This window comes from Octopus sinensis, linkage group LG1 (assembly GCF_006345805.1).
Source record: "Octopus sinensis linkage group LG1, ASM634580v1, whole genome shotgun sequence".
NCBI lineage: Eukaryota > Metazoa > Mollusca > Cephalopoda > Octopoda > Octopodidae > Octopus > Octopus sinensis.
Genome location: NC_042997.1, coordinates 54,078,108 through 54,105,835, shown reverse-complemented (window position 1 = coordinate 54,105,835; position 27,728 = coordinate 54,078,108). Strand labels below are relative to the sequence as shown.

The following is a 27,728-nucleotide window of genomic DNA, read 5'->3' as shown; positions in this document are numbered from 1 at the left end:
TTAACCTCATTTTACTTTCAATCTTCAGCCATGTTATAAATTTCATTCACTTCAATATGGTAATAGTTACCCTTGATTGCAGCTTCACTGAACAGCAGAATACAATTTTTAACAGATTCCACTACAATTGGAACCAGGAAAACATCAACCATATGAAGAAACTAAATGTTAAATTACAATTCCACACAACCTTACCAGACACTGTAAATTTCAAGCTGAAAGAGATGATGTATATTCAGAGAAGAGCACTATATATATTAATCTATATTAGAGATCTCCAGAGTACTATATTCAACACGGAAACCTTGTAAGCCCTTCACTGAATCAAGAACAAGCAATCACCTAAATTTATTCTTTGGAAACTGCTCAGAGAAATGCAAAATCTTACAAGTGATTTTCTCACTCTCTTTAGAACTGTAGCAGAAACAGAGTACTACTCCCCAACCTATAGATGAAAATATTATTTTTGTATTGGCCTCTACAATAACCATTCTCTTTGTCTTGTGAAAGATGAAAACTGAAGTATTTAGAGTGTTAGTGAATAAAAATTTGAGTGGCATGAAAACATTAAAAAATGACTGAACATGGGGAAATATTCAGAGATACCTGCTTTATGACAAACATCTAAAAAAAGTAAGAGCAAACATACATAATGTAGCATTATCAAAAATTTAGTAAATTAAAATTACACACACATTGTCATTAATATTAATGATTCTTCTTCTTCTTTGTCTTTCATCCTTTCAGGGTTGATAAACTGAGAACCAGTTGAGCACTGGGGGGCAATGTAATCAACTTAACCCCCTCCCAAAATTGCTGGCTTCGTGCCAAAATTTGAAACCGATATTAATGATTTTTATTCTTCTCATTCATTTAACCCTTTAGTGTTCGCATTATTCTGCCAAAATTAATCCTTTTTTATCCACATTGCCTTGAACTAATCAGGCATTATCTTGGTGCTATGAGATTTTGATGAGGTAGCTGTTAATTTTTTAAACGACATTGTAGGGCTGGTGTAAAACAGGCAGAATACTTTTGGCCGGATATGGCCGGTTTAATAAATTTAAGATTCTTTTTAGCTCACCACTCTTAACTATTTGCTTTTCTTGTTGAAACTTTTCAATACTGTTCGTAAAAAGAGATTGTTGAGAATATATATGTTGTTAATGCACATGTACACATTATTGTCACCATCACCATCAGGCATTGTCCACTTTCAGCATATCCTTATGCTCTCCTCAGTATATTCACTGTATTTTAAGTTTGTCCATTTCTTGATATTAACCATCTATGTCATTGTTGGTTCCCCTTCTTCCTTTCCCATTTAGCTTTCTATTAAAAGATTTTGTAATCCATTTTTCTAATTCAGTGGCCCAAATATTTTATTTACTTTTTTATTTGATGGTAATTAATGAGGTTTTCTGTATTTTGCTATTCTTACTACTTCTTCACTGATCTTGTGTTGTCCATGATATTTTCAAATGCCTTCTGTATACCATATCTCAGTCTTGTAATCTATTTGATAATACTTTTATCAATATCTGAGTTTTGCTGTCACTGTCATTGATACCATCACATTCCTTATAGCTTTGTCATTATCACTCTCAAATTGTCCAGTATTCTTTTAGTGAATTTGCTATAGTACAATATAGTCCTTATAGATTTTGCTATAGTATGATATAGTTCTTATAGATTTTGCTATAGTATCACATAATCATTATGATTTCCACTCCTTTTGCATATGAATACATTAATTTTCTCAAACAATTTTACCATTACCAACCAGATATTGGAGCTTGGTGCAGTCCTCTGCATTACCTGCTCCTGTCAAACCACCCAACCCATGCCAGCATGGAAAACAGACATGTGATGATAATATATGCTCTCTAAACATATAAGCCTTTTGGTCTAAATTTTCTTTTTTCATGCACATACCTTCACATTCTTCTTATCCTTTTACCTTTCTTCTGTCTGAGATTTCTTTTTCCTTTGTCATTTTTCCCTCCACCATCTGACTTTTCCAAGCCATACATTCGACAAAACTCTGTTTGGCTGATTTCTCCACTTTTTTTTTCTTTGTGGACTTAGCACTTTCACCATCTTTGGACTCTCAAAACTTGCTCTTTTTCCTCTCTTTCACTATGCCTTAACCTCTGTCACATATTCACACAACTATCAGTTGCCTACGTATACCACCTTGCAAATTTTCCATTATCAGCTCCTCACCATATTTTGGAGTTCTTTTCCACCACCCCTGGTGATTGCACCAGTTACATATCTTCTTGGACTTTTCACCAGTATTTTATTTTTTCTTTATTTTTTCCCGCCAATTTTTCCTCATTTCTCTGAACTCACTGTTCATCCTTATAACTGTTCTTTTCTTCTCCCTTCCATTTATACGCATTATGCCCACCTCTATCATCTTCCTTTTGCTTGTCAATGTGATTCAATAATTTTCTTTCCCCACAAAACTATTTTTTGAACCAGTATTGTATTGCAACCCACCTTCCTCTCTTTTCTCCATAACTTCTACATTATAATGGCACATGCACGTCCATACTTTTACATAGACTTCTGTCACCTTTTTTACTGCACACTTGCCCATTCCAAACTCATTACTTCCATGTTTTCCTCTCACATACCAACACCCCAACTAAGCCATGTCACTATGCTTCTGTGTTTTCACAACTGTACACCATGCAGCACTCATCCCACTTAGGCTCATTTCAAAACATGGACACACTCCCATACATGTGCATGTTTACCATTCCTTTCCTTCCATAGAATCGCATTCTGACATGGCCTTCTTGCCCCTCACCTGTTTTTTCCTTTTTTCAACTTTTCCCTTTCATATTCCTCCATCTCTTCTCTCCTGATGAAGAACTTGTGTCTAAAATGTTAAAACTCTTTCCCCTTTTTGTGTAAAACTAATACAATATTTGTAAAAACGTGTTCCTTCTATGTTGTTTTTGCTTTTTGTTTTGTTAATTACCTTTACAATATGGTAACTTTTACAAGGATATCTGGCATTAGCCATTATAAGTGCTTGTCACCCCACTAGCATATTGGAAAAAGGTCAAATATCAGTTGGTGTTCAAATATTCGTATTATTTTTGCACGATGCAAATCATTTTCAGCTTCCTCGGATCTGAGTGAAATTCATTAAAAAATATCAGGTGTTTCACCTTGCAAAATATATATATAAAAAAAGTTTGTACTTTTTATATTTTACCATTGCTATGTCTATTCCTGTCGGAGATGGCGGAGAAACTATTGAGCCACACACGATGTTTTCCACTATAAAGATTGATGTCTGACTTTTCTGAATTTCATTTCCTAAAGATCCATTTTACTTTTCATTAAATTAACGATAAAATAAGTACTTTGATTCTATTTATCATAGTTCCACTAGCATAAAACTGTTTTTTCTGCTGACTCTATAGTTCCATACCTATGCAAGATAGTCTTCTTCCTTACATAAAGTTAAGGATATCAGAATATGGTAACCAAGCTCTACCTATCATTAATCGCTCACATTGCAGCTTATGCTGATAATTATAATCTATCGACTAGGGTTCACTTTAAAGCTGTTATATAATTTAAAAACTCTCCTATTGTCATTAATGATCTTCTCGTTGTCACCTTTCAGCTATACGTATTAGGGTGCAGCTGACATCCAATCACATTATGTAAATACTTCGTATTTCAATAAATTAAATTCAAATAACTACACTTCATCGTATGCACACATAAGGCACCTTCGCTAATCACGAACACGCAAGTAAAATCACCACACACCTCTATAAATTCGAGATTTTAGAAAGTTTTATGACAAAGAAATGACGATATATTCTCTCACTGAACAGCTGCTCAAATTATGAGTTCACAAATACGCTCCATAGGGAAGCCTGTCATTAACATTTTTTATGCACCACGGCCAAAATGGCCATTCGCCAAGATATTAGCTTGGAACATTTACAGCACTCGGTCGTGATATACCTTTTCTATTACTATTAGAATGGCATGCTCTTTTGAAGTTCAAGACCCACTCTATACAGCTCACGTCCATACTAGCTCTATGTACACACCTCTCATATAAATGTCATCGACAATGTTTAAAAACATCCAATCCTTCGTTCCTTTAGCTACTTCTGTTTGTAAGCGTACTTTGCCACGGTTTTCCCTCCAAATACTTATCTGCTATGATACTGAACGAACATGAAGCGCATTAAAACTACGATCGCTATAACACTAAGGCTCTGGGAGAGTTTGAAAAGACTACGGGCACTGTCCTATTTTGCAAAGTAATCAATACAAAAAAAAAATATTTATATTGCTTGCAGATGGTTTGTGATGATATAGGAAATTATATTTCTATATTCAAACAAAACAGAATTTATAGAATTTAACATAAAAAAACCCCCACCGAAAACTGAGTTTCACATTGTAATTATGTATTTCATATTTAAAATAAAATCAGACCTGTTTTTTTTTTTAAAATCCAATTTTAACCAATTATTTTGATAGTAAAAGAAAATAACTAGGAAAAAAAAACAAAGTTAATTAATATTATCAATTACATTTAAAAGTTTTAAAATGTGCATCAATATATATCGAGACGGTATTCAAAAAGTTGTAAGACAATATTCAGTTTGCACTTTAACCGCCACTTAATACTGGAAACTGAACGCGCGCTTAGTTTTCTTTTTTTTAATAACCACAGAAAACATTTGTAACTTATAATTACCTAAACAAATCGAAATCACTATTTTTTTACATCTAAAAATCAACAAAAACCCCAATCAGTTTCAGTTTAAGGTCATTGTAACGGTGCTTCTAAAAGAATTTCATAATAACTTACCAAAGTTCAAAGTTATTGATAAATTTAAGACAAAAAGGGGGTGGAGGATAACAACAACTTTTGAAATATTATTAAACACTATCGGAAGTACATTTTAATGGTATCAATAAGTAATTTTAAGTTTATCTAGGATTTGAGAAATAATAAAAGTAGTACCAGTAGAGATGCATTGTATTAACCGATACAGCACTCGCTGTATAATCACGCTATTGAAGGATTTTTTCATAACTGATCCCGCTTCTTCTCATACTCCTACTGTAAATGATTATTTTTGTATAACGTTGTAAGTACATGTCTAAATTCCGTTGTACAGTTTATTAATTATTTTCATTTCCATGGTTCAAAATATATTTATGAATATTAGTAGCGAAAGTAATTCGTAAATAAGAAAATCTTAGGTTATTTTGCCTACTAAGCAGCTTGTTAAAGGTAATGAGAAGAGCCCAGCCTGAGTTTACCGGAAGTTATTAATGCATATGCGCAGTACTGTTCACAGATGAAGTAGCAGATTCCTATTTGTTTCCTCTGGAAACGACTTTGAATTAAGAATAACGATTTAATTATATTTCATCACGCAATGATCAAAATTTTGTAATTGTAGACTAAAATGAATATCTGGAATACCTTAGCCGAAAGAAAGAACCTAAACGATTTAACACTAAAAGTGGTAGGTTTTTCTTTGTTTCGTACAAACTATTTTTCTCTGTAAGGATTTGAATGTACTGTTAGTTATTCAAATTTCAGATTGCTTGTTCAATTTATCATTTTATTGCTAAATAATCTTACATTTCCAAACTGAGAACAATTTCCTGCTTTGTTACATTATATTATCTACTTTATCCGTTGCATTCTCTGGCTTTTGATTTCCAGAAGCCATGTTGGATATTTAAATATTGACGTTGTTCAACACTTCCTGTTAAATTGTTGCTTAGTTAATTGATGTGCTTTTTAAGTGTACAGCTATATTTATTAAATGTTCTAACATAACTGATCAGTACAATGGTTTATATTTGTTGTTAACATATCCCGATCGTTCTAACGATATTTGATTATATATTTTACCCCCTTGAATTTTACGGAGTCGGTCCGATAAATAAACCGGTATTAGTTTTTAAATGAAATTATTTCAGATCGTATTATTTTAACAGCATTACCATTTCTTTTCACTAATTAACTATCGTATGTTTATATATATGTATGCATATATAACTATATGATGAAAAAGTTTATTTTTTTTGTAATTAGATTAATTTCAGTTTACAAATTATTACCTCCCTTATTTTTTTACTTATTCCCCCCTCCCTCCCTCTACCTCTTTCACTCTTGTTTTTCCTGTTTTCCCATTTCTTTCTTCCCTTCTCTTTCTATTTCCTCTCTGTTTTACTTCTCTCTTTCCTTCCCTTTCCATAACTTCTGCCTTTTTCTGTCTTGCAATTATTTTTTTTCATATATCGTTTCTTTTAGTACAGTAAAATTTTAAAGAATTATTATTTATAAAGCGTTTCTCCCTTGTTTTATATTTCTCTTTTACTCCTTATGTGTTCATCCTCTTACTGCTGGTGTTTATATTTTGTTTGTAGTTAACGGTGAAATTGCATTTCGTTTTCCTTTCTGAGCTGCTGTATACCCCTTCTCACTATTCACATAGGTATTGTTATCCTCGTATGCTGTGCTATTAATTCAGTTAACAAACGAACTCTTCTGTCCCCGTTTATTGTAGTTCATGCCTGCATTTAAATTTTTTCATAAATATATCTCTAGGTATGATTCGATTTCATCGAGCGAAATCGTTTGTTTTCTTTTGTCTTTCGGATTTCGTTGTTTACATATTATAGTTTATTGTATTTTTTATATTGTTTACGCATATCTACTAAAGATTTAATTTTCATTTTCCTATGCAACTATTGGGGGAACATAAAACTAAATCTTTTTGTGAACATTATATTGCGGCTATCCTTTGTCTTATTTATTCCCTTGTTGCTGTTGAAATATCCTTGTCGTCTACTTTTGTTCATGAAAACGCAAAACAAAAACTTTTCATAAAACTAAACTTTTGTTTCCGCTTCTCTTTCCTTCTCATTAATTTTTATGTAATTGATGATTTTTTATTCTTTTGTTTGGGTTTCAATATACGAATAAAGAAAATCTAGATCATTGAGTAATATTGAAAAATTTCTATATGACTTAATTGAATGTCGACATTGGTTTATTATTCATTGTTTTTGAATTCAAACCTCATTTCCAGTTCCCACATCTCTTACTTTTACAAATTAAGTAAATATCGTTGATATCTCTCAGATGTTACTTATTTTGAAAAAATGATGAGAATTGGTACTATTACAGTTACCGGAGATCTTTTAACATTATATGTAAACATTTTACAACTTACGTGTTGCTGGCTAACCTGGTAACCGACCGATAAATGCTGTAAATGCAATATTCTAACTTTCCCGGGTAATTTGAAAAGCTGAAATCCAAAAGTTTTCGTTTTTGTTTTCTGAATAATAATCTCATGTAATGATTTGCATCATTTTAGGGCATATATTTCATTTCTTCTTGTAGTAGCTAGGAAATTAGCCGAGGACAACAAACCGAGCCTTTGTTTTAAATTGATCGAAATGTTCAGAGATTATTCAAGGTAACAAGATGGTAAAATTTTAGCCTTGCTTCATATTGATGATATTTTCCTATATTCCCTAGGCCCAGAATAGTTCTTTCAGGGCAAGTGCTAAGCTCCTGTTTCGCAAAATGATATGGAAGAATGATAAATCTGAATGGGACTCATGTATATCGAAACAAGGTGCATATTTCAGCAACTCGGTTAACTGGGGCGTGTAAAATTAATTGACATACTCAGAAACAACGCCCTTGGCATATGAAAGTAGGGTCTAGACTGGTTGGTTGATCGTTTGTCAGAAATAGTCAATATATTAAACAGCAGACCTGTTCGGTACATGCTTCCAGCATGGAAAAACGGTTGATGAAAAGCATTAAATTCTGCTTTTATTGGATATTTTTTCACTACGGAAATTATTAGGTAAGCTGAAAGCTTGATCTAGTGACTAGCTTAAAAGTAGTTAAATGGTGAGTGGTTTTCTGACCACAAATATGACTTTTGGCTAAACTGAAGAAAATGAAAACTAGAACACAAAAGTAGACTATCAAATGCTCGTTTGTGTTTTATTCGACTATTTTAATGAGTTCAAGAATGTTTTGCTTCGAATATAGGTCAAGTATCTATTTTTGATCTGCAAGTGGTGACAAATCTCTGATCAATTTGTTTGTAGTGCCAGAAAGGAAGATCTTGTGTAAAATTTGTTTGAAAATCACGAAGTCATCAAAGAAGCAACATAGAGTAAAGAAATGTGTTTGACATTCCTTATTAAATTGTTTTTTGTTTTTTACCACTTACTCTCTGAACCCTTTGAAGCACTGCAGTTAGTGGTAAACTCAAGGCAATTTCTGGTATAGCTTAAGCAATATCCCAAATATATCCAGCAGAAATTTTAACAACTTATAATATTGTGATTAAGCATTTCAACAGTAAAAAAAAATAATTTGTATGTAGAGTTGTGCATAAATTACTGTGAGGGATATATAGCACCAAGGGCGTGCTCCAGCATGGCCACAGTCAAATGACTGAAACAAGTAAAATAATAGAAGTATGTATATATATATATATATGTGGAGAAAGCCTTTGACAAGGTCCCCCGATCCCTTATCTGGTGGTCAGTGAGGAAACTAGGTATAGATGAATGGTGAGAGTTGTGCAAGCCATGTACAAGGACACTGTCAGTAAGGTGAGGGTTGGCAACAAGTACAGTGAAGAATTCCGGGTAGAGGTAGGGTCCACCAAGGTTCAATCCTCAGCCCCCTCCTTTTTATCATAGTCCTCCAGACAATAATGGAGGAATTCAAGACAGGATGCCCCTGGGACTCACCTATGCTGATGACCTTGCTCTAATTGCTGAGTTACTATCAGAACTAGAGGAGAAGTTTCAGGAGTGGAAACAAGGATTAGAATTGAAGGGCCTTAGAGTCAACCTAGCTAAAACCAAAGTCCTAATAAGTAGGAAGGCAGGCAAATCACAAATCCCTTCAAGTAGATGGTCCTGCTCAATCTGTAGAAAAGGCGTAAGTAGAAACTCTATAAGATGTACCCAGTGTAAGCTATGGACACATAAGAGGTGCAGCAATATCAAAGGCAGGCTAACTGGGAAGATAGTTTTCAAATAACATTGAAAATGTGTAGAGAACAACTTCTGCCACATTACAAGGAGAAAAACTAGAAGTAGTTGATAGCTTCTGTTACCTAGGTGACCAAGTCAGTAGCAGGGGAGGGTGCACTGAAAGTGTAGCTGCTAGAATAAGAATAGCCTGGGCAAAGTTCAGAGAGCTCTTACCTCTGCTGGCAACAAAGGGCCTCTCGCTCAGAGTAATAGGTAGACTGTATGACGCATGTGTATGAACAGCCATGCTACATGGCAGTGAAACATGGGCCGTGACTGCTGAGGACATGCGTAAGCTTGCAAGGAATGAAGCCAATATGCTCTGCTAGATGTGTAATGTCAGTGTGCATACTCGACAGAGTGTAAGTACCATGAGAGAAAAGTTGGACCTAAGAAGCATCAGATGTGGTTTGCAAGAGAGACGACTGCACTGGTATGGCCATGTGGCGAGAATGGATGAAGATAGCTGTGTGAAAAAGTTCCACACCCTAGTGGTTGAGGGAACCTGTGGAAGAGGTAGACCCAGGAAGACTTGGGATGTGGTGGTGAAGCATGACCTTCGAACATTGGGCCTCACCAAGGCAATGACTAGTGACCAGGACCTTTGGAAATATGCTGTGCTTGAGAAGACTCGGCAAGCTCAAGTGAGACCATAACCTTGTGGCCTATGCCAGGGGTATAACCAGCCCACTTATGCGTACCTTTCCTTCATTGGACACTAAACTCTGCTTGCGAAGACCTGTTGAGGCAAGTGAAATCGAAATTGAATTTGATGACTGGCATCCGTGCTAGTGGAGCGTTAAGAGTACCATACGAGTGTGATCGTTGCTAGAGCAACAAGCTGGCCTCCATGCCAGTGGCACGTAAAAAATTCCATTCGAGCGTGATCGTTACCTGCGTTGCCTTACTGGCACTTGTACTAGTGGCACGTGAAAAAACATTCGAGCGAGGTCATTGCCAGGGCTGCTGGACTGGCTCCTGTGCAGGTGGCACATAAAAAGCACCATTTGAGCGTGGCCACTGCCAGTACTGCCTGACTTACCCTTGTGCCAGTGGCATGTAAAAGCACCCACTACACTCTTGGAGTGGCTGGTGTTAGGAAGGGCATCCAGCTGTAAAAACTCTGCCAGATCAGATTGGGGTCTGGTGCAGCCATCTGGTTTGCCAGACCTTGGTAAAATCGTCCAACCCATGCTAGCATGGAAAGCAGACATTAAACGATGATGATATATATATATATATATATATATATATATATATACCATCTGCAGCATGCACCTCCACTGTCTTTCATTTGCTTATCTGCATACAATTACTCTTAGCGTCCTCATATATCTACCATAACCCCCTGAACCTCTCCTATATCTTAAACCATCAATTGCTACAGTCACCTCTTATCTCTGACCATATACCCTGATACTTTTATGAAACATCCCTCTCTATCCCTCTTGCCAATTCACCCTGTTCAATCCTCTGTATCAACATATATACTCCTACTGTACCTTGAGGATATGTACTGCCATATCTCTACCATTGTCTTTCTCTCTCACTCTGTCCATCTTTCTGTCTCTCTTTTCTCACCTTTCTTTTCCAACTGGGGCAGCCAAATACCTTCTCTATAGCAAGTTGCCTATTTCTATCCCTCTATTTCTGGCAAGCTATTTGGTGATCCCATTGGCTTTGGTGTCATAAAAAAACACACAGTACCCTCTGTGAAATTGTTAGTGTTAGAAAGGGCATCTGGCTATAGAAACATTGCCGGATCAGATTGGAGCCTGGTGCAGCCACTGGCTCTCCAGACATCAGTCAAACTGTTCATCCCATGCCAGCATGGAAAACGGATGTTAAATGATGATGATGATGATGATGATATATATATATTAGCTGCTTTCGCATATATGAACGAAGCCATAGTTGGTAGAAAGAATCACTTAAATGAGTCATTGTCGATGCAATGTTAGGCCCTTGGATGACTCTTGAGCCTGGCCAAAGATTTGCACATTCTATTGCATAATGCACAGCTGTGCTGGCTGGCACAAGGAACAGATGCTACAGTATATACTCTTTTGACATACCTTTTCAATCCTCCAACTGAGAGGCACACCTTCCACATGTTGCACGTACATGTTCTCTTGTGAACAATAACCATATCACAATTTATAATGGGTCGATTCCTGTGAGTTCTCTGATGGCTCCTAAACATAAACAACTGGAACCTGCAAAGATGCTACAAATGCTAGACCTCACTATAACTGAGGATCTCACCAGACAAATAAACATCCTTTATGATATTGTTGTCTTGATTTGTATAGCATGAAGGCGCATGGCTCCGTGGTTAGAGCATTGGGCTCACAATCACGAGTTAGTGAGTTCAATTCATGGGTCAGACTGTGTTGTGTTTTTGAGTAAGAGACTTTATTTCACATTGCTCCAGTCCACTCAGCTGTAAAAATAGTTGCCAAGCTCTATCGGCCTTTGTCTTTCACTTGGACAACATCAGTATGGTGAGGAGAGGCTGGTATGCATGGGCAACTGCTGGTCTTCCATAAACAACCTTGCCCAAATTTGTACCTCAGAGAACTTTCTAGATGCAATCCCATGGTCATTAATGACTGAAGGAGGTCTTTACCCTTTTATAGTGATTGCATCTTTATGTTGGACACAAAATTGGCATGACTCCATAGGAAGTTATTTTTTGGGTCCCTCTTCATGAGTCAGTGCAGCTTTGGGGGGTCATGTGTGTAGGCTACATATAGATGTTGCATGTGTGTGAAAGATTAGGGAGGAATGAAATGTGTTATCACCTGGATATTGTTAAAGGTGACTGCTAGTAAGTCGTAAACCTTTAGGAAGAAGATTATGAGGGCAAAATACAGCCTTTTGGCACACCAGTGTTGATAATGTGTCAGTAAGTTTCATCTGCCCATGCCACAGTGGTATGATCTGATAGGAAGCTACTGATCTAAGAGACGGGTTGGAGCCATTAGAAGGCAAGTTTTGTGTGCCAGACACTGTTGAATGCTATGTTGATGTCAAGTTCAGCAAAACCTTTTACCAACACTGTTATTTTGGATTTTCAATATGTCTACCAAAAAAAAAAAAAAAAAACATTGTTTGCACAATCTCAGCTTTAGTTACCCTAGCAACATAATTAAATAGGCTAATCCTGTGCTTTCTGGATCAAGAAAATCACTGGAAGCATTATTAGATTTCTAATCCTAACATTTTTTTTACACTTTTAGGCCTTTTTATCTATTATGTGGTCAGTGCTATCAGGAACATATGTGCTCCTAAGTGATATAAAAAGGATAATATCTTCTGACCAATAAACTCTTCATTCACTCTGCCTAGTTATGTTTCCAGAAACAAGGACTCCACTTGTTATATTTTAGGAGCTGAAGAGAAGTCATCCAAAATTCAGGCCTGACAGGAAGATGTCATGAAGAATGAGATACCGTTTGTCTCCATTGGCACTGACCATACATGCAAACAACTAAAGAGGATGACTCTTGGTTAGTTGATACTTCCAATAATGTTAACACGTGGCAACAATTCTTACTGGATACACTAGGGCAAAGGTTCTCAACGGGGGCTATATGACCCCCCCCCCAGGGTGGGCATTTGGAGCTCAAGGGGGGCGTTTTGGAGCAAAGGGGCTCTCTTGTACCAAAGAGCACTCTTGATAGACAATATGTTGATCTCATATGTGTTGCATGGTGGAAATAAATGTAATTACCAAACTTCAATTCATTATTTTGCTTCTTTTGCATTTCAGTTTGTACATCTGTACTCCCAACTGCATATGTAAAACGACATCCTTTATTTTTTCATCATTATTTGCTGATATCAAAATAAGTAGTATATTGAAAAATAAAAATATTTTCGGGTGGGGGGGCATATATGACTCCAAGGGTCAGATGGGGGCCTTTGGCCAGGTTTAATGTCCTTACTCATGCCGCACAAAAACACCTTGAGATACAACTAAGAGTATAACATTGACAACAAGGTCAGTGCTACTATACTGAATTATGGGAATCCCCCTTTGACACAAAAAGGGATTAACTTCACTCCTTCATGATAAATGTTTGTAGAAATTCTGAATGTGGACAAAAGTGGCCAGAAAACTTTTTAGTTTGTATTTTACTGAAAGAATCACTTTCTACAGGTGTCAAGAAGCAGAATGCCATGTTTATGTCAGGAAACAAGAAGAAAAGCAAAACATCTATGTACTGACACTCAAAGTTCCTGTGAAAAGTTGGTACTCCCAACCCCTAAAAAAATGCCATTGAAATTTTCAAAATGCACAAGGCGCCAATATTTGAGTAACATGTTTGTGAAGCAGAAACATCTTCCACACACTTGCCATTGTGGATGGAATATTCTTTGTAGCAACTGATGGTAAAAGAAATCTGAGACAACCACCACAGCTAGAGATCAAGACCAACAATTCAATGACAGGCTGTTCAGTTTGATAGTAGTTTTTGATGAGGCTATTCTGGTCTTTGATATGTACAAGATGGAAAACAAGGGTGAAATAATGGCAAGGCAAATATTCATTCAGTAGAAGATTGCTGGCAACACAAACATTAACCTAGTTCTTTATTGCAAGTAATTACAACCATTGTTTGGGTTTGTAAAACAGGAATGAAGGACTTTTCTGTGCAAGAAATGAAATTTAGCTTCATTTTAGCAAGAACATCCTATCAGAGGACTTCTCTGTTTGTATTGTATACATTTATTGTTTGAGTGAATTCAGACTTTTTATTCCTTCAAATTTTGAGTGTCATGGTAATAAATATCTTAAGCAAAGACTTAGAAATCAGTGATGTTATTTACTAATGATTTAATTAAGAATGGAGAGTTTTGACTTGGAGAAAATAATGAGTGAAATTTCAGTGTCATCTGTACACACGAGTGATCTAAATGATATGAACATTTATTGATTCTGAGCAGTAGTGAAGATATGAAGTTGCATCAGTGCTTTTATTTGTGATGTGGATTCTACAAAAGCCTTGTATTAAGCAACAAAGCTTGTTGAGTAGTTTCAACTTTGTGGTCATCCTCACAAAAAAATTTCAAAACAGAGTATGGACATTAATAGGGCAACACCACCTTCATTATATTACATTTCTTGGAATGCTTTTTCTGATGGGATTGAACACAAATTCAGCTCTGTTACAGGAAATTGAAGCCCAGCAATCTTGTAAATATTTGTGAAAACACCTGCATGTAATCAACTTATCTGGACAGAATGTGTATTGGTGGGATGCTTCTTATCTAATGAGAAGACAGAACTGCTTTGCACTAGTTGGACTTAAAAATACCACAACTTTCCAAAAGTTAGTCATTGCATCAGCATTAGAATGTGCAAGAAGCATGACATGCAGTTTGAAAATAACCCTCTTAGGATAGTTGATACATGGATAATCTGTTTAGCAATAGCTGAATCATATTGCTATCCTGATGCATAGAACATCTCTTCTTCAGCTTTGATTCTGGCTGTTCGTTACAAGCTCTTTTAATTTAGTCTTGTGTATTGTATCAGGTACTTTGTTGATTGAGCCAATCTAGTGTGTGCTGGAACAAGACAAGGTAACTGCATTACCAATATTCCAGGCATTCATTGGAGTAGACAATATTGTAAGATTCTCTTGAGTAGACAAAATCAAATGGTTTCAAGAGTACATAAATATTGACAGGCATCATCTGAGCATTGATGAAACTGACAGAAGAAGCAATTAACTCAGAAAGTGAAGGATGAATTAGTCAACTTAACATACTGCCCATAGGGCACCATATAAGTGTCCTTGACCTAAGACAGCACCCCCATTGCAAAGTGCAGCAAGTCACCTTTGAATGCACTGTGTGTGTGGACTAGAAGAGTAGTATGTGATATAAGTCACTATGATTTATTCAATCTATTATTTTTTAAAAATGACTACAACCAGAATAATTATTGTGAGATACGTTTTACAACTATGACAGTTCCAACTCCATCACATGACACTGTGGAGTTGGTTGTATGTCAGTATAAAAATTTATACAGCCCAGAGTTATTAATGTAGGAGACACAACTTAGCTTGCACAGACCTTTGTTTTTGTGGAAATAACTGAAAATTATGCCGGCTGTATATGTCAAATATGACACTCAGGATAATGATGAGGATCTCTAAAACCATATTTCTGAATGATATAGGCCAAGTAGATCCTGTGCATACATCTTGTTAACCAGCAAGGGCATAAATGCATACCTATAACTTCAAAGGACTTGTAACATGTATTATTAATTACGTTTACATCAAACTTATAAAGACTGGTTTTCAGTTATCTTTGTTTATAATCTTCAACATTTTTTGAAGGCTTTTATTGAATTCATTAACTTAGAAAACTGGAGTAGCATAATTAAGTAATTGTGTTGACTATAACTTGAGATAGTACAAAATATGTATTTTATGGAGACCCAATCAGAAAATTTAATGACACTTGCTTCTGATAAGACTCTAGGGAGGAGGTGCCTGAGGACTCTGTTTCCTTGACCCTCACAAGAATAGTGGGCTAAGAAGATTAATGGATTGTAAATCTAATTAATGGTAGGGCCAGAGAAGTCCTTTAGAAATGAATCACTATGATTGACTAACCCTTCAGAGCAGTGTTCCAGCATGAATCCAGTAAAAAATACTCAAAGAATATACACACATCCAATGCAAATAGATGTTTTATTCTTGAGAATCTATATACATGAAAAAAGTAGATGTATGGTGACCTGTATATAGATAAATGCATTTTCTATGCCTACTTTTTCCATGCTGGCATGGTTGAATGGGTCTCGGTGTCTCATCTCCTGTTGGTTGTCCTTCCTTTATTACCAATTTTTGTGTGTTGTGTACACCATGTTTTGGCAGGTTTTTTTCTGTGGATGCCCTTAACCACTTTACAGCATAAACCCACATGTATTTTGTTGTGCTACCAGCACAAAAGAGGCTTTCAGCCAGATCAAAGAGACCTCTCTATTCTGTATTAGTTTTTGTTCTGAGTACTGCTCTTCTTATACGGGTTGCCTATATTGTGGCATGTGGAGTACATATCTCTGTTTGTTTCTTTTTGTTTGGTGTAATTTTTACAGACAGCTGCTCTTCCATCATCAATTTACAGCAGAGATTGGGTGCATTTTATCATTCTACTGGCACTATAGAAATTGTAGATTCTTTAGTACTAAGTGTTTCTTCTATATTGTATCAGTTTGTCAGTTTTTATTCAGAGCTGCAGCTTTCTTCAAGAGGTTACATTTGCTGCTGCTTTGAGTCTGTGCAAAAGTTTTCAGTGGCACTAAAAGTGTTGGAAAGTTCTTCCCTTGATGTAGGTAGAAGCGAGCTACATTGGCTATCTGATGCAGCTGAGTATTGAGCAAGAATTTTCAATCCTACAACAGCAAACTTCAGAATTTAACACACAATCTAAAGCATGAACTTAGTGTAGACTGAATGGTCATATATCTAGAACGTGCATAGGTTTGCTCATTAATCATATCTTGCAGCTACACTGCAGGATGTCCAATCAAGTGTTTCATAGATTTTATAGTTACATGGATCTCCAACCTAAACCAAAGACACATGACAATACAGATGCAAAAATGTGTCTCATCTTTACTGAAGCCTGTGGCATTAAAAGTAGCATTAAAGAACTTATCAATCTTTACCAAAATCTTGCCATTGGATATGATGGATGCCAGTTTTAGAGGGCAATATGCTAGTGGATTCAGTCTTTGTCTTGGCTGCATTGATTTTCACACAAACATGAGAGTTATGCACACAGGTGTTCAGTGAGTGATTGGATACTCATGTAGTTGTCAATTGTTGAGGTTGTCAACATAGTAAAGGTCAGATGAAATCTCATCTCACAGTGACATCCACAATTTTCTCAAGACTATACTCAATGATTCAGTAAATGACATAGTTGAAGAGTAAAAGATAAAAGACTGATTTAATCACCCACATAGCATTCATTATTATTGTCAAATAGAGTATGAAACCATTTAAATGCCATTTAATATTCTGAAGCTGTATATCAGACAAAACACTGCTGCAGTGATTAATTCAATTTTTCTCTGTAAACAAAAGTTGCCAGTAAATTAGATATTTTCAGTTATTTTTAGTTAATGTGAATCTCAAACGAGTGCAACATATTTTCATTTCTTACTTCTGAATGTCCTGCATACAGTTGACCATTGAAGAAATAATGTTATGTGATTTACTGCCATTAATTTATTCAGTTATTCTTGTGTTTCAATAATCTACATAGAAAAGCAACTTCGTAGGAAATAGTTTCTTTAATTCAAATATATGATCAAGTGGAATTAGATAAATTCTTAGTATGATTGATTTTTAAAATCAATGGAAAGGTAGTATAATTTGAAAGAGATATTTCAGTTTATGTTTAAAATGTAAACTATTAATTTCAGATTTATTATTATACAACTTTAGAGTTAATTATGAAAACTTTGGTTTTAATTTGATTCCATAATAACCGTAAATGTTCATTTTATGAGCTGAGAAAAATAAACTTACAGTTAGCTTATTTTAATTGTAAAAGCTACTGAAATCTTTATTTGCATGCCAGGAGAAAACCCAATAAAAATGACAGAACAGCTAAAGATATAAAAAATTAAACTGTATTTTACTTGCTTTCACTCTTTAGAAAAAGCAGAAGGGAAATGTGTCTGACATCTTGTGGTTGTAGCATGTTGTAAGTGAATGATTGCTAGCTAGTCAAATAGCCTTCATTTTAATTCCAGTATCCATATATGTTGTACAGCAACAGTTTCATCTATGTGAATAATCTTAGTTGAGCTTTGTAGGTCAGCAACTGATCAAGATTTTCTAATTCTTATAAGATTTTCTAATTTTTGTTATGTGATTTAGGTAATGTCATACATGCGGGGTTACCATGTGTGATCATTAAAGATTAACAATCATTTTCAAGGTTTATTTGTCTTGTTTGTGAATAGCTAGTGAGATAAAGTCCATTTTCTTGGTATGTGTAGTAATTATGTCTTAGTGTTGTTAAAAGATTCCCGATTGAAAAATATTCTCAAAGCCTTTGTATATGAAAGCAGTGTGTGTCTTGCATATGGTGTTTAAGCTGTGCATGCAGGTTAAAGAAGTATGAGTGAATGGTTGTACCATTTGTGGTAAAAATGACTGCAAGTATCTCCATAATGTACTGAATGAAATGTGGGGTAGACCATAACCAAACTTTGGAATGTACTAGAATTTGTAAATTGTGAGTCAAAGAGAATCCCATTGGCATATGTTGCAGGAAGATTCCAGTCTAAGGAATCAGAAGTGGATGTAGACTGTAGGACAACTTTAGGTAAAGCTTTGTTGGTGTCTAGTGCAACAAGTCTGTAGTTGATCTGATAGTCACTAAGAAGGTGTTGTAATCATGTACTTTAACTTTTGAAATGCTAGAAGTGAGAGCAATTGGTCAATAGTTTGTAAGGGGTTCAGAGAGATTAGGCTTGTTGGTAATGGAGACACTGAAAAGTTTGGTAACAATAGAAATTCTTCCTCTCTAAACTAGTTCATTCATTTGACAATATTAACCCTCCATTGTAAAATTAACTTTATACTCAGTCAGAAATTTCATTAACTAAGTTAGATTGTTAACTAACAGGTTATGATTTTGTATTTTATCATAGATGTACTGTCTTTCATTGCCTGAATTTTTTCTGATCACATGATGATGATTACTGGTACTTGAGACATGATACTAAAGCATAATTGCAAAGTAACTGGAAATTAAAGATGTGTCAGATGGCTTACCCACTCATCAAATCTGTAATAAATGAGCTGGTGCTCCTTGTAGACTAAAGTTGAAGTTATTTCTGATTTTCATAGCTTTTCTTTTGTTTTGCTACTGATAGTGTAATGTGTATTGAAAGATTTTAACCATTGTCATACCAACCCACCTAAAACTGCTTCTAGTTTCCTGATAAATATTCTGTTTTAATGTGACCTAAATTGAACCTTACATCAAAATTTCATAAACCATGCCAAATCAGATTGGAGTCTGGTGCAGCCCCGCCCCAGCTTGCCAGCTCTGGTTTCTGTCCAACCCATGCCAGTATGGACAACGTACATTAAATGATGATAATGACCCAAAACGTAGCTTAATAACGACAGTTGTTTTACTAAATTCTTCATTGATTTCAAATTAGTTGAAACAAAGGCAGCATATCTTGTTGATAGAAAAATTAACTACTCAGAGCTATTTTCTATTTTTGCTTTCTAGTTATCTCAGATATTTAGCATGCAACCATAGTTTTGTATGTTAGTAACTTTTCTAGATTGGTATTGCTTCAATGATATAGATGTTTTACACGAGTCGTTATTAACTTATTGATTTCATTGTAATTTCTATTGCAGGTTGTTTCCAGTTGGATCAATGTTTGCCATTGTTAGGAATTTGCGTTATTAATGAAATGGAGACTGATACACAAACATGGTTTTTGATTTTGATGTGAAAACTTACGTACAAAACTTAAAGGCCACAAAACCACCTTATGAATGCCCAGTGAAAGATTGTGGTCGTGTCTATAAAAGTTTCTGTGGTATCCAATTTCATTTATATAATTTTGATCATGAAAACCCAGAAAATGTTGTGCCTCCTACTCACTCCAACAAGAAAGCAAAGCGTAAGAATAAATGGCACCATCGGGCTAATCGAAGGTCGCCAACACCTCCTGAGTTTTTCCGGACTCAATCCAGAGACACACTATCTTACGCTGATGCACAGAGATTGGTGGAAGTGGACTTAGAAGGAAAGGTTCATCGCATCAATATTTATGAGCCTTTGGAAATTATCTCACAGGATGAGATTGACAACCAGAGCAATGCTGAGAAGGAAGAAAAAGGTGAAAAATCACCCCAAAAGGTGAATAACAATAAACACCCTGAAAATCAAAAATTAAAAAAGGAGGTGAGCAATGGACATGTTGCTATTAAATTACCAGAAGCCCAATTCAAAGTTGTTGAAGACTATGTAAAACCGTCGAATGTTCGTCCTAGGCCTCTGTCCTATTATCGATACATTGAGAAATCGTCAGAGGAATTGGATGAAGAAATAGAATATGATATGGATGAAGAGGTGAGAATATATTATTTATAACTTCCTTGAATATAACTGTTTTAATTTTGACTTTGGTCTTGAATGTAAAAAAGCAGAAGTCTGAATGGTAATCATAAAAGAATGTAATTTAATTTTGTTTTGTTTAATAAACATAAATAATTAATGACACATTGGCTGTGAGGTTGCGATACTGAAATATTGTGTTTAAACCTTGTTGTGTTATACTGTGCTTCAAGGTAAAAAATCCATAACTCAGCTTATCTTAGTCTGCTGTGTTGAAAATAGTTTCATTATCGTTAAGGAGTTAATGGCAAGGAATAGGTGTATCCTGCTCAACAATTCATTCGCAAAACGCAATACTCTGTTAATATGAGAAAACAGATACAAAATATATTTAAAGAAACAATCATTTTGGTTGCATATAAATTGCATAATGATTGAGGCAAATTGTAGATGTGAATGTTACATTATGTATTGAAAGCATGTAAGAGGATTGAATACTAATGGATGGTCAGAATAAAAAGAAGAAATAATAGTTTGTTTATAGCTATAAATATTTTGGTAGAAATAAAATATTATTGTTAAATATAGAATAACCTGAATAGTATAAGCTAGGTACATAGATATAACAAGTAGCTTATATAAATTAAATGGAATGTTATAATTGAAGAATTACATGAATACAGCGTTATGCTAGATTTACAATGGATGTGGACGAATAGAAAGAAATAGAATATATTAGACATTTATGTAGGTACAAAAGTGGATAAGCTACACAAATTACTAACTACAACAGTGCAGGCTTGGCTGTGTGGTTGAAGCTTGCTTTCCCAAACATGAGCTCTCTGGTTCAGTCTCATTGCATGATACCTTGAACAAATGTCTTCTATTATAAACTCAGGCCAACCAAAACCATACGAATGAATTTGATAGACGGAAACTGAAAGAAGCTTGTTGCGTATGTGTATAATAATCATATATATATATATATGCATATGTGTGTGAGTCCATGTAAATGTGCATCACCATCATACAAGTGATGTTCTTCACTTCCAGTCTCTTCCATGAAATATGAAATATTACCTTGCTTGGAAGCCATGTGGGTTGGCAACAGGAAGGGAATCTGGTCATAGAAAATCTGCCCCAACAAATTCCGATTGACCCATGCTGGCATGGAAAAGTGGACCTAAACAGTGATGATGATGAATGATTTACTTTTACATTCGTATGAAGAGAACACATTTTGTTAACACAGTCTCAAGGAACTCAAAATTTTCAAGAAGTTCCAATGCTGTTGCTGATTCACTACAGATAGATCTTAGATCCGACTGGAATGCCAGCTTAATATCAGGAAAATGCATCAAAATACGTAGCATGTATGTGTGAAAAAGTTATATATATCTATGTATGAAGCAGTTATATATCTTTGTATAAATGCTTATATAACAGATGTTTATGAAATAGCATGCCATATGTGTCTTTCTTGCAGCATCTCCTCACGGAAAAACAGTATCTCAAAAGGATGCAATCAGCTGGTTCTAGTTTATCGTAATTGTTAAGTGGGAAAATCTTATGAAGCTGAAAGTATTGAGCATTGTTATGTTTTTGTGTTTATGATTATAAAAATATTGTATATAGTGATCCTATGTATTCAAACACTGTACATATATACATGGATGTAAATGTAACATCGTCCTTACCAACAGTGATGGGTCATTCAGTGAATGTTTATACCAGTCTTTTTCTTATGAAGCAAGCCTAGCTCTGTGAAACCTAAACTGCTTGGATATAAACATATATCTGGTCTGCATGCTCAAAGCACTATTGGATAGCAACAATAGTTAGATCTGATACTCAACCAGATTGGTTTGACCAGTTTAAGCATTTATTTATAAAAAAAGTCTTTAATGGTTATTGAAAGAAGGGCAGCAGCCAAGACCCTGTCCAGGGCCTCTGAAATTGGTGAGAAAAAGGGAAGAGGTTATTTTCTGACTTGAGACCTGAACTTATAAGGGCCAAATAGTAGTATTAAACCAAGTGATGTCTTAAGTCTACTATTCTAGAAAAAGAATGGTCCTTCCAATGGACTTCCATACAGGAACCATCTACCAAATTTCTCTCAAGAAAGTTTTAGTTGTCCCAGGGCTAATGCAGAAGACTCTTGAGCAAAGTATCATGCAGTGGTATCAAATCTGGAACTATGTAGTTGTGAAGTAAACTTCTTAAGTAACCAGTTGTGCTTGTACTGTTGTTGAAATGAATGAAAGACTGCTACATGCTTAAGGATCTGATTTATTAAGAATTGGTCACAAGCTCTTTGATGCAAATTTGCCATATGGACCTGTTTACAAGACGTTTTTGTTGGAAAAGTACCTTAAGTCAACACTAGCTAGGATTATAATGTAATGTCTTTTCATGTGTCTTGGTACTGCATCATCTCTTCTATGAGACTAGCTATTTTTGCTTAAATATTTGTGTTGTGGAAGGATTCCAACCATCCCCATGTGACTTAAAGTGGACTGAGACATCTCTATTAGACAACTTGGAGGCGCATGGCTTAGTGGTTAAGGTGTTTAACTCATAATCGTAAGGTTGTGGTTTTGATTCCTGGATTGGGCGATGCGTTGTGTTCTTGCACAAAACACTTCATTTCACCTTGCTCCTGTCCACTCAACTGGCAAAAATGAGTAATCCTGCGACGGACTGGCGTCCTGTCCAGGTGGGGAATTTCTACACCACTGAAGCCAGGAAACTGGTCCTTATGAGCCTGGCATGGCTCGAGAAGGAACATTAGACAACTGTCAAGTTGTCAGCAGTTCGTTGTGAGCCATTGATATAGAGCATTGAGTCTCATGTAATAGTAATAGGATTGTGTTGTGCAAATAATTTTTTTCCCTCCTGCTTTGTTATATTATATAGCCAATACAAGGAAATAAAAGTGGTAATGAGTTGTTCGAAGCATGCATTGGATGTTTAATTTTTTTTTTGGGCGATGTTTCGTTTGTCGTAGCACACGTTTCCGTCGATTGTCGATTTCCTCCGTCGATTTCTGTAAAAAATGTAAACACTGAATCGGCCATACATACATACATACATACATACATGCACACACACATACATACACACACACACACATACATAGATACATACACACACATACATACATGCAGACATACATATACACATACACCGAGTAAAAAATTATACTGAATCGGCCATACATACATACACACACACACACACACACACACACATGCATACACACACACATACATAGATACATACACACACACACATACATATACACATACACCGAGTAAAAAATTTCAGTTATCTCTCTCTTTCACACATTACTCTCTCTGTCTCTTCGCACACACTAACAGAAGCACTTCACTTACACAACATACTGTCTGTCTCCCACACCCCATCAAACACACACAGGGGACTTCAAAAAGAAATTCCCTCGTCATAAAATCGCTTCCTCTTAGTCTCTTTCGCTCTCATTACTTCAAATATTCCCGCAAAGCCATATGTAAAAAAATAAAAGTTTTTTACGGAAATCGACGGAAGCGTGTGCTATGACGTGTGCTACGACAACCGAAACTTCGCCTTTTTTTGGTATGAAACAAAAGAAAAAAAATCATTTAACATGGAGAACTTATTGGCCTCCATGGTGCAGTTGCAACAGCAACAACACCAACAGTTGCTGGAATTAATGTTGAAGAAGTCTGAAAATACCTCAGGTTTGTACTCTCCAGACAGCGTAGCAAATTCAATTGAAGAATTCAGCTATAATCTAGAAGAAGGGATTACTTTCTTTGCATATTTTCAAAGTTACAAAGAAATCTTCAAAGAAGAGTATAAAAGTTGATCCGCCGAAAAAAAATACAACTACTTTTAAGAAAGTTATTCCCTGCCAAACACACGTAAAATATAGTAAGAAGAAACCAGGTGAGATTTGTTGCAATGAAACAATATTTTACTGAAAATTTTTAGTGAAAGAAGTTCCCTTTTGAAGATTTCGTCATCTACTGGAGTGGTTAACAGAGAGTGTGAGAAATTCAGATTAAATGAGTTGCCCTCGGACATGTTCAAGTGCTTAATTTATGTTCAAAGGCTTACAGTAAGCAAAGATACAAATATATACTCTTTTACTCTCTCTTTTACTTACTATCCATTGTAAGCATCTAATGTATTACTCTTTTACTCTTTTACTTGTTTCAGTCATTAGACTGCGGCCATGCTGGAGCACCGCCTTTAGTCGAGCAAATCGACCCCGGGATTTATTCTTTGTAAGCCCAGTACTTATTCTATCGGTCTCTTTTGCCGAACTGCTAAGTGACGGGGATGTAAACACACCAGCATTGGTTGTCAAGCAATGCTAGGGCGACAAACACAGACACACAAACACACACACACACACACATACATATATATATACATATATACGACAGGCTTCTTTCAGTTTCCATCTACCAAATTCACTCACAAGGCATTGGTCGGCTCGGGGCTATAGCAGAAGACACTTGCCCAAGATGCCACGCAGTGGGACTGAACCCGGAACCATGTGGTTGGTAAGCAAGCTACTTACCACTCAGCCACTCCTGCGCCTATATGTTCGTAGATATTATCAAAGTTTAACTCTGCAGGTAGTAGCAGAAGAATGTCAGAGGATTATTAATCTAAGACATGACACAAATAAAATTGAAGAGAAAGATTGCTCTCAGGTTCAAGCATGTCGACTGGTAATGAATAAGAAACACGAGAAAAAAATGTTAAGACTGAATCCATGTTATGGGTGCAGTAGTGTACATTTAAAAATAACTGTTTATTTAAAAATATCAAATGCTTCAAGTATGGTAAAATAGGCCATAAAAAGTCGCACTGTAGGACAAAAACTAAAAAACAACGGTTCAGCAGAAAAAATCATGTAAATGGGTTATTGGTGATAAAAAATATGAATGAGCCTCAAAAAAAATTAATAACACAAATGTCAAGTTACAATTGGATACAGGCAGTGACATCTCAATAATTAACACAGATATCTGGAAAAAAATTGGGAGTCCTCAATTAAATAAAATTGCCTGTGGTGTTTCTGGGAAAAAAAAAAGAATAATATATTTTAAGGGCAAATTGATAAGTAACATTACATTTCATGAAAAACCCTAATAAGCCAAAGTTTTTGTGTTATATAATACCACAAATTTATTCAGTATGGACTGGATGGAATTATTTAACTTATGGGACTTCTCCATAAATCTTTTCTGTAAAAATGTGAATGCTTTTCCCTCCAGTACAAATAATTGAAATAATTCCCTCCAGTACAAATAATTGAAAAAGGAAATTTTTAAATATTTTTCCTAAAGTTCTGTCTGATAAATTAGGTCTGTGTACCAAAACGAAGGCATGGTTTCAAAAAAAAAAAAAAAAAAGAAAAAGAAAACGCCATACAATTATTTAAACAAAAATGAACTGTACCGTTTGCAGTGTTAGAACAGATAAACTTAGAGCTAGAGAGACTAGAAAAAATTGGAGTTATCCAAGAAGTGGAATGTAGTCAATAAGCATCACCAACTGTGTATGTTAAGAAAAAGAATAATAAAATCAGTGTGTGTGCTGATTTTCCCACTGGTTTAAATGAATGTCTTAAAACATTTGCTACCTACTCTAGAGGATATTTTTGCAAAATTAAATGGTGGCAAGATATTTTCTAAATTGGATCTCTCTGATGTGTACTTAGAATTAACACACGTAAAGAACTGTATAAATACATCAGGTTACCATTTGGCTTAAAAGTCACACCAGTGATTTCTCAACAGATTATGGATGCATTATTAGCGGACTGTGAATTCGCAATTCCATATCTGGATGATATACTCATTAAAAGTGAATCTAGGGATCAACACATAGAGCATGTAAAACATGTGTTTGAAAAAATTAGGGATTACAGCTTTACTTTGAGTGAAGAAAAAGTGTGAATTTTTCTTACCAAAAATAAGATATTTAGGACAGATTGTTGACAGAAATGGACATTGAATAGACCTGTCAGAGGTAAACACAGTTAACCCTTTCGTTACTGTATTTCTAACCAAAATACACCCCTCATGAGTTTCAATTAGATTCTAAAATAATTATGAATTTAGATTAGTTTCAGTAAACAACAGTAACTTTTTACTTATCAACATATTAATTTGATTGCTGGAACACAATTGAAGAAAGGGTTCTTAATCAATTCTATTGTATAACTTTTGTCTCAAAGTGACTCTAATTAGAGGTAAATACAGCAAAATTTTAAAATATTTAAATTTTGCTTAAACATCACCATAGAAAATGAGACATCAGCTAATATTCAATGAGCTATACAGCAAAATTTTAATATAGAAAAATTGTGCACATCACTAGATTATCAGTTGAATTTAATGCACATAAGAACAGGTAAAGGTAAAATAAAATGAAGCCCTGGAATTTGTTTTTGGAGAAAACTAGAAAATTAAATACACCAACTAAATGAAATAAACTTACACACATACATGAATACATAAGAACATATATAATAAAGATTTACAATAGAAATTAAATCAAAACTTGTCACTGACCTTACAGACAAATTAAAATTACAGGTAAATAAAAAGTAAAAATGAAGTAAGCTTGAAAAATATTTATACAATCTAATCATACATATAAACAATATTCACACAATATTTCTGTCATGGAAATTTGTAAAACATCCCACTCTACATATTGCATCCTTGCAGAATGCACATTGGAAAGAAGTTTCATCTGGCCGTCCATTGGGAGTTTTTCTTTGTTGATATAGGCATTCACAGCATTGCTTTTGTGACCCTCGATTTTTTTCTAATTTATGGAGATCGGCTGAACTCAGAGGAATGTCTCTCTGGCAGGTTTTGCTTTTCCTTCCTACAGTTACCTTTTTTGAAGGAATAACCTGCCCTCAACTGCATTGCTACATCTACTTGGAACTGCAGGTGGTTGCACCACTTTTGAGCCCCTCCTGATTTGGTATATAATATAAATGCATTTACAGTGCTCATGTTTACTTTATACCAACCAGGTATTGCCACCATTTGTTACCTGGTCTACCAACCAGATAATAACTCAATCATTTGGTTCAGCCGATCTTCACCATCCCTGTACGTGTTATAATTAAGGTTCACAAATGGGGTGCCATTTTCATCCACACATAGTTGTGCACTGGTCGATAGAAATTTTATCTCCTTCTTGTCTCTGTATGTGGTCGCTAGTAGTTTTCCTTACTGCTGTTGGATTATTTCACTTCTTTTTTTATATTCAATGACAGTCCTTTTCTACTAGCAGTTACTGTAGAACACATGTATGTTGTCACAGCTTCTAAATCCACCACAAGTTTGACTGAACTAAAAAAATTGGTCAAAAAATATTATATGGCTCTGGTTATGGTATGGAAGTGATAAATTCCAGACCACATGCTGACTAACATTATTGTCTCTTTTCACCATCATCATCATCATCGT

The 27,728-nt window shown here is 35.2% G+C and overlaps 1 protein-coding gene and 1 long non-coding RNA gene across 2 annotated transcripts in view; one reads left to right on the top strand and one right to left on the bottom strand.

Annotated features, from left to right (window-relative positions):
• LOC118762396 lies at positions 1-27,682 on the bottom strand. Its single transcript, XR_004998139.1, has 4 exons — positions 27,557-27,682; positions 10,672-10,675; positions 5,552-5,564; positions 1-14 (listed from the first exon to the last, which is right to left on the bottom strand). It is a non-coding gene; the product is annotated as an uncharacterized LOC118762396 (long non-coding RNA).
• The window catches only part of LOC115216692 (bromodomain-containing protein 1), a 106,706-nt gene continuing 84,307 nt past the window's right edge, over positions 5,330-27,728 (top strand). The window contains exons 1-2 of the mRNA XM_029786221.2: positions 5,330-5,528; positions 19,515-20,235. Of these exons, the coding sequence (XP_029642081.1) occupies positions 19,591-20,235 (645 nt within the window). The 5' untranslated portion in view covers positions 5,330-5,528; positions 19,515-19,590. The remainder of the gene's footprint in view (positions 5,529-19,514; positions 20,236-27,728) is intronic.